The 12,042-nt window shown below is 34.5% G+C and overlaps 2 protein-coding genes and 1 long non-coding RNA gene across 3 annotated transcripts; all 3 read right to left on the bottom strand.

Moving 5' to 3' along the window:
• Nucleotides 1-3,368: 3,368 nt before the first annotated feature.
• On the bottom strand, nucleotides 3,369-4,343 carry LOC132174410 (F-box protein CPR1-like). The gene is made up of 2 exons (XM_059586071.1): nucleotides 4,267-4,343; nucleotides 3,369-4,065 (listed from the first exon to the last, which is right to left on the bottom strand). Exons 1-2 carry the CDS (start codon nucleotides 4,341-4,343, stop codon nucleotides 3,369-3,371), a joined length of 774 nt encoding a protein of 257 aa, XP_059442054.1.
• Nucleotides 4,344-9,387: 5,044 nt separating this feature from the next.
• On the bottom strand, nucleotides 9,388-9,917 carry LOC132175912 (uncharacterized). Its single transcript, XM_059588003.1, has one exon. The coding sequence runs from the start codon at nucleotides 9,827-9,829 to the stop codon at nucleotides 9,593-9,595; it is 237 nt and encodes a 78-aa protein (XP_059443986.1). The 5' UTR covers nucleotides 9,830-9,917; the 3' UTR covers nucleotides 9,388-9,592.
• Nucleotides 9,918-11,182: 1,265 nt separating this feature from the next.
• Nucleotides 11,183-12,006, bottom strand: LOC132176171 (uncharacterized). The gene is made up of 2 exons (XR_009439495.1): nucleotides 11,639-12,006; nucleotides 11,183-11,514 (listed from the first exon to the last, which is right to left on the bottom strand). It is a non-coding gene; the product is annotated as an uncharacterized LOC132176171 (long non-coding RNA).
• Between the last annotated feature and the right edge of the window lie 36 nt (nucleotides 12,007-12,042).

Below are 12,042 nucleotides of genomic sequence, written 5' to 3'. Positions count from 1 at the left end.
TCCTTGCGGTTTATAAAGAAATTGTAAATAATTTGAAACCGGTTTTTCCTGGCCGGTTCCTACAAAACTAAGCAAATTAAGCAAATTCAATACGCGCCTATATAAATAGCACACGCTTCTCATTGTCCTCACTCCTACTACCCTAAGCCTAATCCATGAGAGCTAATTCTTCCCATTCTCCTTGCCCTATTGTTGCCATGGAACGATACTCTTTTTTACAGAACATCATGGATGAACAGCATAAGATACAAAATCTTGGTAGGGGCAAAGATTTCACAAATTCGAACATGAGAAAATTGACTCCAATTATGAAAATTAGGGTTTAAATTCCAAGATGAATTAGATGGGAAAGGAGCAACCAAGTTAAATGGTTTGCATTTAAGGAACTCAATACAAATTCAATGGTAGATTTATCCATTAACTATGGAAATATTTGAAAAAAAAAAAAAAAAAAAAAAAAAAAAAAACAAAACAAAACAACTCTATCCTTTCTCCAAAAAACACATTTCAAAAAGTTGAGATATTATACGGTAATATGTCTAATCAGTTCTATTTTTCCTGGTTTGACAACACAACAATAAATTATAGTGACAATCTGTTCACGCCTGCAGCAAAAGATGTAGTCAGGTCCCTTTAAAGACTTATATATTCAATTTATTAAATAAACTCAAAAATTAAGTTGAAGTAATTAAAAAAGATTTATATCTATCATTTTAAAGCTATAGCTAAAAAAGGAATGTAAGGAGATTTTTAAAGTAAGAACTTAATAGGGTTACATTAATTCTCAAACTTAATTAATCTGTCTACACTATTTTATTTGACTTCAAGCTTCAAGTAGGCCTTGGTGTCGGTCAAAACGGTCCGGTTTTGGCACTTATCGATTATTAACCGATAATTTTCGGTTAAACGGTTTACTAACCGATACCGGACTAATTAAGAATTTTAACCGAATTTATCGATTATAACGGTACACGGTTAAACGGTTCGGTTAAATCGGTTAACCGATTTAATCGTAGGCTTTATATTGATTTATTTTGTTTAGCCAAAAATGAGTTTTTTTGACTTTTGAGAGCCCAAATACTTTTTGTTGGAATAAATTAACTTATTAAAAATGAGTTGTTTTTGAGCTCAAATACTTTTTGTTGGGACCCAAATATTTGTTTTTAGGACTAAAAATTGAAGTTTTTTTATATTGATCCACCACAACTTTTTTTTATATTATAAAATACATTTTTCCGAAGCAAATGGACTAATTAACATAATGAATGCTAATTAGACTAACAAAACTAGTTAATGAAAAATGCTTTCTCCAAAGGCAAAGAAATCCCATCCAATACCATCACTAAAAAAAAAAATCAAACCTACCCAAACTCAAATTAAGATAAGGTTACATAGGTATATATATAATCTCAAAACTACGTCATTTTGGCATCCCTACTTAACGGTTTATATCGGTTAAACGGTTAACCGATATTAAATTTTTAATCGGACCGAACCGAACCGATAAACATACCGGTATAGAATCTGTAGATACTATAGGTTTCCTTTATTGTTCCTTGCGGTTTATAAGAAATTGTAAATAATTTGAAACCTGTTTTTCTGGCCGGTTCCTACAGCTTTAGATATTATAGGTTTCCTTTATTGTTCCTTGCAGTTTATAAGAAATTGTAAATAATTTGAACCGGTTTTTCCTGGCCGGTTCCTACAGTTGGTTTTCTTTATTGTTCCTTGCGGTTTATAAAGAAATTGTAAATAATTTGAAACCGTTTTTTCCTGGCCGGTTCCTACAAAACTAAGCATATTAAGCAAATTCAATACGCACCTATATAAATAGCACACGCCTCTCATTGTCCTCACTCCTACTACCCTAAGCCTAATCCCTGAGCGCTAATTCTTCCCATTCTCATTGTCCTCTTGTTGTCATGGAACGATACTCTTTTTTACAAAACAGCATACGATACAAAATCTTGGTAGGGGCAAAGATTTCACAAATTAGAACATGAGAAAATTGACTCCAATTATGAAAATTAGGGTTTAAATTCCAAGATAAATTAGACGGGAAAGGAGCAACCAAGTTAAATGGTTTGCATTTAAGGAACTCAATACAAATTCAATGGTAGATTTATCCATTAACTATGGAAATATTTGAAAAAAAAAAACAAAAACAAAAACAAAACAACTCTATCCTTTCTCTTAAAAACACATTTCAAAAAGTTGAGATTTTATATGGTAATATGTCTAATCAGTTCTATTTTTCCTGGTTTGACAACACAACAATAAATTATAGTGACAATCTGTTCACGCCTGCAGCAAAAGATGTAGTCAGGTCGCCTTAAAGACTTATATATTCAATGCATTAAGTAAACTCAAAAATTAAGTTGAAGTAATTAAAAAAATTTATATCTATCATTTTAAAGCTATAGCTAAAAAAGGAATATAAGGAGGTTTTTAAAGTAAGAACTTAATAGGGTTATATTAATTCTCAAACTTAATTAATCTGTCTACACTATTTTATTTGACTTCAAGCTTCAATTGGGCCTTGGTATCGGTCAAAACGGTCCGATTTTGGCGCTTATCGATTATTAACCGATAATTTTTGGTTAAACGGTTTATTAACCGATACCGGACCAATAAGAATTTTAACCGAAATTATCGATTATAACGGTACACGGTTAAACGGTTCGGTTAAACCTGTTAACCGATTTAACCAGAGGCTTTATATTGATTTATTTTGTTGAGCCAAAAATTAGTTTTTTTTGACTTTTGAGAGCCCAAATACTTTTTGTTGGGATAAAATAACTTATTAAAAATGAGTTGTTTTAGAGCTCAAATACTTTTTGTTGGGACCCAAATATTTCTTTTTTGGGCTAAAAATTGAAGCTTTTTTATATTGATCCACCACAACTTTTTTTTTTATATATTATAAAATACATTTTTCCAAAGCAAATGGACTAATTAACATAATGAATGCTAATTAAACTAACAAAACTAGTTAATGAAAAATGCTTTCACGAAAGGCAAAGAAATCTCATCTAATACCATCACTAAAAAAAAAACCAAACCTACCCAAACCCAAATTAAGATAAGGTTACATAGGTATATATATAATCTCAAAACTACGTCGTTTTGGCATCCCTACTTAACGGTTTATATCGGTTAAACGGTTAACAGATATTAAATTTCTAACCGGACCGAATCGAACCGATAAGCATACCGGTATAAAAAATTTAACCGATAAGGATATCGGTATATCAGTTACGGTTAATATCGGTTCGGTCGAAACCGGTACACGGCCAGTAATCGATAACCGGTTAATCTGCCCACCCCTAGCTTCAAGTTAAGAGCCTTCTAATTTCTCTGCTTTTGCTTCAAATATAGAGACTCTCAAAGCATTTGTCTACATACAAATCTCCAAGCTTCTTCTTTTCTAGTGGTCTACGATCACAGAAAAGCAGCTCTCCCGCTCTTGTCGACGCCAGCAACTCACGGTTGTTGCTAAAGCTCAACGGAACCGGACCCCGTATCATCCAATCTGGATAAAAAATAACAGTATGTCTCATCCAAGACTCAACAACACCATACTCTTTCATTACCCAGGGACCACAAATGCGAAGTTCATACTCGTAATCAAAAGCCAAAAGCGAGCCATTACAAGCCGCAATGGCTCGCAGCGTCAGCCCATTGGGTAATTTCATCTTGCAAAATACCTTGTCACTCACATCAAACAAGAGCAACGCCCCCAAGCATGTCCAGTGGATAACTCCGTTGACATAAGCCGGAGACAAAGTTTGAGACGCCCAAATCATAGGCCCATTTATTCTCTTCCAACGACGGGTTCTTAGACTATAAACCTCATCTTGACAGGAAAGTATCACCGACGTATCATCCTCACTCATAAGGTAAACCAATCTCACCACCTTGTAATCGTCTTTCGGTCGACTATACCCTAGCCCGTGAGCGTAACAATGAAGTCCAGAGACGCTAATACTATCCGGTAATGAAGGCTCCGAAAGCGTCAGGAATATTTGGATAAATGGGACCCAAAGAACGACTACGTTTGGGTGTCTGAAAAAACAACAAAAACCGAGACAAGAATTAACGTAGACTAGTTTACAAATTTTCGAAGGTAATTCGAAACGAAAGTACTAGTCATAATTTTCGGGATGGTGTAGGGAATAGTGAGTGAAGTGGTCTGAATCCTGAGAACGGTGGTAGATAAGATGGTAACCATCGCTCAATAAGGAACAGAACTCTTTGGAGACGCACCTGAAACGGAAGAGGGATTTCGCCGGAAGTCTTTCCAGTATTGGCATCAGAAGGTCTCGAGAAAAATAGTCCGACATTCTGGTGGCGGCAATGGCAGACAGGGTGAAGCAGCTACAACACAGATTAGGGTAGGGAGAAGGCAAATCAGTGGAAGGTAATAGGGAAAATCCTGCCTCAATATATTTACGAGTAAAATAAAGCCGCGGATAAGGGTGTCACGGGTCGGGGTGGGTCGGATTTTGGGCATTTTGTGTACCCGATCCCCAGCTCTCGGGTATTAAACTTAGGCCTCGTTTGGTTCGCGGAACGTTTAGTCCTTTGGAAAAGGATTAGTTATTACTGGGAATAGAAGAGTGTGGAATAGATTAGCTATTTATATTCCTTTGTTTGGTTGTAATACTGGAATAGACTAGCTAATCATATTCCTTGGTTTGGTACAATGCAATATGTTGGTGAATAGAATCAAATTGTGATCAAATTTCCTAAAATACCCTTATAATACAAATACAATTTATATTATTAAGGACTTTCATTTTTTTTTTAAACATAAACAACTTTACTATAATTTATTTTTCTTTTTTGGTTTTAATTATGTCAGGTATGTGACACTTTTTGTTTTTTTTTTTTGCAATTATGCTACAAAATTATTTATATAAAAAAAAAATATAGTTGGAGAAAACAGAATCAAACTCAATCTTGAAATTAAAAAAAAAAAACATATTTGGAGAATGTACAGAGAATCAAAAGAAATCAAAAAATAGATTATATGTTTGTATTTTATAAAAACCTTGTAGATTCTGTTTCTCCGTCAAAGAAAAAAAAAATTGAGAAAAAAGAGATACGAAGAAACATAATAATAAAAAAAAAGAAAAAAAAAAAGAAAAAAGTACATATATAAAAAAAACAGAGAAACAGAGAGAAAAAAAAAAAAAAAAATTAGAGAGACACGGTACAGAAAATCAAAAAACAGAATTTAAAAAAAAAAAAAAATCATTTGCACTTGCAAAAAAACTGTACCAGAAATCATAAAGAAAATAGAAAGAAAAATTTACACAATTAATTTAATCTCATAGGAAATGATTAGTTTTTATTTTTATTTTTATTTTTTAACAAACAAAACCTAATAACTTATCAAACAAAACCTAATAGCTTGTCCAAAGGGGGATGCAAATGACAATGCAATAGGCAACCTCATGTCAGAAAACATCTGGGTTCCACCTGCTTGGATAAGTGCTTAAGTAGCCTAACTTGGTAGAGCTCAAACTGTCCGAACACCTGTCCAAACAGAGTGAAGCCCAGGTGCCTTCTCACATAAGGTAAAAACCTAAAGGAGTGGACCAACTATTCAAATTATTTCCCCTAAAATTGGCCCAAGAAGCACCTTTTTCAATCGACTTTATAGAAGAGTGTGATTACACTTCTTTTCAAGGGGGAACCCCACTAAAATTTTTCCATCAAAGAATCAATCTCAAGACGAAAGGCTTTAGGAAGTAGAAACAAAGACATGATATATGTGAGAATGGCATTGGCTACGATTTTAATCAAAGTTGTTCTTCCCGCTCGGGAAAGAAGCTTGGATTTTCAACCGGAAATGTGATTTGTGATTTTTGTCTTGAGATGTTCAGAAAGCCCCTTTTTTCTTTGGATGAAAAGGGAAATGCCAATATATCTAGCTTTGGTTTGCCTTGGATGGAGGTTGAGGATGGAGAAAATGGAGCAGGAGAAGGAGGGGCTACAATTTTTGCTAAAAACTATATTGTTCCTAGATATCTTTATACTACGACTGTTTCCACGGTTTTCTTCTCTAAAATTGAGTCTCGAAAGAACATTCGAACCCATGATAAAGAGAAAATGTGAAATAGGATCACCTTGTCTTAAACCACGAGTTGAAAATAATTTTCGAAAGAAAGACCTATCCAACAAAATAGAGAAAGAAACCATGGAAATACATTCATGGATCCAATTAAATTCATTTTGGATCAAAGCCAAGTAAGGTCATGATTCCCATCAAAAAAGTCCACTCCATAAAATCAAAGCCAAGTAAAGTCATGACTAATGGCTTGGTGTATCTCTCTCTCTTCAGGAATTCTACAAAGCATTTCATTATCCTCGCAAGTCACAACCGGGGAAAATGAATTTTGAATATCATCATCATCATCCCATTGTGAGCAGAATTTATTGTTTACTTTTTTAAAAAAGAACTAAAATACATAATTTCCAATATCATCTCTTTGATTCAAACAAACACCATTTTCAATATTAAGAAAAGACACAGAATTGAACCTTCTTCGATTCACGGTAGAGGCATGCAAACAGAATCCTCGAACAAACTTGGTGAACCAATTGATGAACAAAAAGACAGGAAAATCAATGACACGAAGAAATGAGAAGAAAAAGTGGTAGAGCCCTCTCCACCTATCTGTGATGAGGTAACTGTGATTCAACTACTCGATTTTTTCTGTTTTTTTTTTCAAAAAAGGAGGTCACTGTATCCACACAAATCCTAATATTCTAGAAGCACATGCGCAACATTTGTCAATTTAGCAATAAATCCTGGAAGCAAAACTCCAATTTGATTGCTCATCAGATAACCAAACCTGGAAGTCCGGATAATGAACCAGGAAGTTAAAAAGACAGCATATTCCCAGGAGAGAGAGTTCCAGGGTTGACTTCAGCAGCTCAGCAGAGTTTGTTGTCAGACCTTTTCTAGTTTTATCAATTATTTACTGACTTCAAGAAAACTGAAACAAACTGTAGTAACTCCTATAAAGATTCCTACAGGGAAGCCCCACTGCTACCAATCTGAGACAAACAAGGTTGAAGGGGTTGTAGCAGAAGAAAGTATGGAGAGAGCCAAGGTCACAAAATCGTCTACTTCTTCACCACAAAGGCAAACCCGGGTCCAAGTACCAAAGGAGAGAGCTTGGAAGGAGAAGAGAGCAAAGTTTTACATTATCCGACGTTGCATAGCCATGCTGCTTTGTTCGACGGAGCATGAAGATTGACAATGCTGGTAACCTTAAACCCTTGTGCCTGTGCTTGTTCCTGTTCTACTGTCTTCTTAAACTAGGCACTTGCTGTAAAACATTCGAGGCAATGCAAAATTCATACTTCTTCACCTTGCAAATAAATAGATGCAACAAATTGTTTTCTCTTGATGTATTTCTATATATTCTCGGAAAGTAGAGATTTTCTTTAAAGATTTGTTACCACCATGTTTTTAACCTGGGTGTTATAGGAATTAGAATGTTTTCACTTCTTAGACAGAGCATTTAGAAGTGAATTCATGATATTAATTTAGTTGAAAGCTATCCTAGAAAGCCTTAGGTGCCCTTGGAAGAAATAAAGCCTTGAAAATTATTAAAAATGACAACCTAATAAGCCCTATGGGATTAATATTCTCACCCCCACAGGCCTGAACTCTCTTCTTTCTCTCTATTTTTTTTTTTCATCTTATTCCTTGTGATAAACAAAAATACAGGCGCTGAAACCTCCTAATCAATGCCTGAGGTTTCAGTTTGCAGTTACACCGCCAGCAACTTGAGGACGGAACTTGTGAGATCAGCTTGACACAAACATGAGAGCTGAACTAAATGTAAGTTTGTCTTCATTACCATCACCATATTGAATAAGAATAAGAATCATCAATTCTCCTAGGCTCTTCATGCGAGAGATGGGATATGCAAATGACACTTTATGGATTATGTAAGCATTCCATCCCTCTCCACTGGCACTGACATCATATAAAGTGGGTACATTAATGCCATAACTATAGAAACCATATTATAATCAACTCCAAATTATGATATTTTATAAATAATTAATTCATTGAAAAGCGTAGATGAGCACAACCCTAGTAAACAAGATGTATACAAAGAAAGGTCGCACTAAAGGCAAGAAGAAAAAAGAAGAACAAAAATTCACAAATTGAGAAAAAGTAGAAAACTGAAAAACATTAACAGCCCTCGCCCAATTGAGTAGGGTCTTGACCAACATGTTTTTGAGCTCATCATGCATCTTCTCATGATCTTCAAAACATCATACATTCTGCTCTCTCTAAATAGTCCACATTGAACACAATAGCGTAGATGAGCACAACCCAAGTAAACAAGATGTATACAAAGAAAGACCGCACTAAAGGCAAAAAGAAAAAAGAACAAAAATTCACAAATTGAGAAAAAGTAGAAAACTGAAAAACATTAACAGCCCTCACCCAATTGAGTAGGGTCTTGACTAACATGTTTTTGAGCGCATCATGCATCTTCTCATGATCTTAAAAACATCATACATTCTGCTCTCTCTAAATAGTCCACATTAAACACAATAGGGCTAGTCTCCACACATCCATAACTGAACGATTACCTCACTAACCTCGCCAACACACTAACAAATCTCACACCTTTCTAGGCATAACCCATGTGATGTCAAAGAGAGTATATATCATAAAAGACTCATACCCCAGTGACATAAACTCCAAATAATATTATGTAAGCATTCCATTCCTCTCCACCGACATCATATAAATAGGGCATTAATGCCATAACAATAAAAATCATATTATAATAGTGGGGACATAACTACTATCATATTATCTAAGCATTTCCTCCCTCTCCACTGATACCATATAAAGTGGTGGCATCAATGCCACAATTATATAAATCATATTACAATCCACTCCAAATCACGCGTGTGAATAGCATTCTAATAACTCATGTATGCAAGTTGGAGATCATCATTTCAAGGCACTAAAAGAAATTTCATATGGATACCACAGAAAGAACAAAAACAAACATTTTTCTCAGCAAACAGCATTAACCATAATCAATTAAGAATAGGAAAAAAAAATAAAAAAATTGAACTTTTTATAAGCAACAATCTTGTATGTCTGTTGGTAAATGCACCACAACAAGATATGATTCAAATTATTCACACACCCAAACACGCCATATCAGCGACGATTATCATTAATTAAAAACCTTAATTTTACATAAAATACAAACGGAGGAATTCAAATACAGAAGAAGAGGATCGTATGGGGAGTTTAGTGACGTCGTTTAGCGGGTCGTCGTGGTCCTAATTCAATCAAAAAGGCATTAACCATTAACAACCAAGAATCAAGAATCAAAAACCAAAACCTTAAGTTCTTTTTATAAGCAACAATCTGATATACATGTGTTTCTTCGAAAATGCACAATAACAAACTACTAAAATTCAATTACCCACGCCACGCCACGCCACGCCGCATCGGCGATGATTATCACTGTTTAATTAGAAACCCTAGTTTTACGAGAAATACAATAGCGGGAATTTGAATACCGAAGAGGGATTAGACGGGGAGCTTAGCGACGTCGTTTTGGGGGTCTTCGTGGTGGTGCTGGAGGGTGAGAGGGCGGTCCTTGGCCTCGTCGGGGTCGTCGTCGTCGTCGGGGTCGGCGGTGGAGAGGTTGACGCAGGAGAAGCGCTCGAGGGAGGAAAAGAAGGCGGAGGCAACCGTGGAGCCCACCCAGCTCGCCACCTGGTCCAGCTTCTCCCTCGATATGATGCTGTAGTTGTTGTTCTCCATATCAACACTCCAAATGATTCGCTTTTCTGGTTTTCGTTTGGGAAATTCCGAATTAAGCAGAGCAAGAGAGCTGACTTTCTAATATTATTCTCATTATCGTTTATATTAATTTTAAAAAAATATATAACAAATATCACGTCGATTTCTATTTGAATTTACATGGAGATTTACGGTTAAGATTTTTATTTTATTATATTTAAGTACTCTACGTTATTTAAAAATTTTAAATCATGGGATAATATATGACAATAGATGTTATTATGTTAAAATTATAATTATTTAATTTATAAACAATAAGGAATTTTTTTTTTTTTTTGTGGAATTTGATGTTGATGGATTGGTTAGGTTTAATTATATTGGCTTGGTCTAAAATAAGTGATTAATTAATAATTGTATTTTTATATTGTTTTATTTCTTTATTATATTATTATTTTTTTTTTTAAAAAAAGAAAGAATATTTTTCAATGAAATAAATAAACATTGGAATGTTTTCAAAATACTTGATTCACTAAATACATTCTTGAAGATTGTATATTGTTTTTACTCCTATTAAAGAGTGAGCATGCCTACATTAGTGCAAAGCAAATATTTTATTATTATTATTTGTAAAAATAAAAAGAATATTTTCTAATGAAATAAATAAACATTAGAATGTTTTCAAAATACCTGATTCACTAAATACATTTTTAAATATTGTTTTTTTTTTTTTTACTCCATTAAAGAATGAGCATGCCTACATTAGTGCAAAGCAAATATTTTGGGATACACTGATATTTAAATTTGGAGTGAGATAGAAGAGAATAAGATCCTCTCTATTTTTAAGTAAAATGAATATTTATTTTACCATCAAATTTGTTTTATTACATTTAACGGCGTACAAAATATGAGCAGATGAAGTGGTGCCCATGGATGCACAATTTATATGCCTGTTGGATTCTGACATTCAAGATTTTATTATGGAGAAGCCTCACTGATTCATTCTCTCCTTTTCTACAGACTGCAGAAGGTATCGGCTATGGAAGCACTCAAACAAACATTTCATACATCAAATTCCATGTGGTAATGAGAACTGAAGAAAAACAGTATCATCTGTGTTCAACAGCCACTCCAATGGCAATGGCAAAACTATTGAAAACAGCCATCTACAACTCTTCTAAATCCAGCCAATAAGCGCGATGAATCTGAATCTGGTTTTAAATATGGAACCACAAAATTTTCAAAAAAAAAAACATGTTTCCTATTATTTAGACCAAATATTACATGCACATGTTCTTGATTTCTTTCAACTTTAACCTATGGTATGATGAAATAGATTTGGAGCCAGGAATGGTCACAAGGGCCATTAAAAATTGAAGATAGAATAAACATATTGTAGAATCAAAATATATTTGCCAAGTGAACACAGCATCTCTCATCCTTTTAGCAGAAAGTTACCACCTATGATGGCTGGGACAACCTTCAAAATTGTTTCTACAGTGTTCTGTAAGTGCTGACATCCCTGTAATTTTTGGCAATCAAGGGTAGTCCGCAGCTTGAAAAAGATTGAATCTGACAACCTTTTCCGATTACGACTGCAGTATCTTCTTATAATCTTGGAATGTGCCGTGAAATGGTGTTACCTTTCCTTCTGATACTGCCCACAGCTCATCTACACTACCTGATATTAGGTGCTCATCGTGGCTAACCTGCAAGCAACCAAACATATACAATTTATACCCAAAACAAGATATAGAAACGCAAAAGCCATCTTCATTGATTTGCTTGATAATGGGTGGTGTATGGGAGTCATGAAGAGCCGAGGTGTCATACCATGAGAATGCCTCCTTGAAATAAAGCAAGACCCTGAATTAGTGCCTCCACAGCATCCAAATCCTAGAATTTATGCAAAAAACGAATCCCCAGTCAGCTGTCGACAATTTCATTTGATACAAGTAGGAATCTATAATAAACTGTATTTCCGTAAATAAGGCATCAATTGTTTCGACAGAAATCCAAACCAAGGAACACATGCAAAATATGCTGTTTCACGAGGTGTATTACCATCAAATGTGTTCCAGGGCATGTTTGATAATTGATCATTTGCATGATATATGAACATGAGATGAATAGCCAGCTTATTAACCTTAAAAAGAAGTCCTTAAGTTCACAAAACACATAAAAAAACTTCAAAAATTTCATTACATAAGAATCAATCTCCTTTTGCTGCAAAACAT

Source organism: Corylus avellana, chromosome ca3, assembly GCF_901000735.1.
Source record: "Corylus avellana chromosome ca3, CavTom2PMs-1.0".
Classification (NCBI taxonomy): Eukaryota; Viridiplantae; Streptophyta; class Magnoliopsida; order Fagales; family Betulaceae; genus Corylus; species Corylus avellana.
This window is presented reverse-complemented; position numbering and strand designations above follow the sequence as displayed.

Bases quoted from the DNA above. Each gene is read 5' to 3' on its own strand.
- LOC132174410 (XM_059586071.1), bottom strand. From the start codon at position 4,343: ATGTCGGACTATTTTTCTCGAGACCTTCTGATGCCAATACTGGAAAGA. The intron at 4,066-4,266 runs GTGCGTCTCCAA...TTGTTTTTTCAG, and splicing joins AAATCCCTCTTCCGTTTCAG to ACACCCAAACGTAGTCGTTC.
- LOC132175912 (XM_059588003.1), bottom strand. From the start codon at position 9,829: ATGGAGAACAACAACTACAGCATCATATCGAGGGAGAAGCTGGACCAG.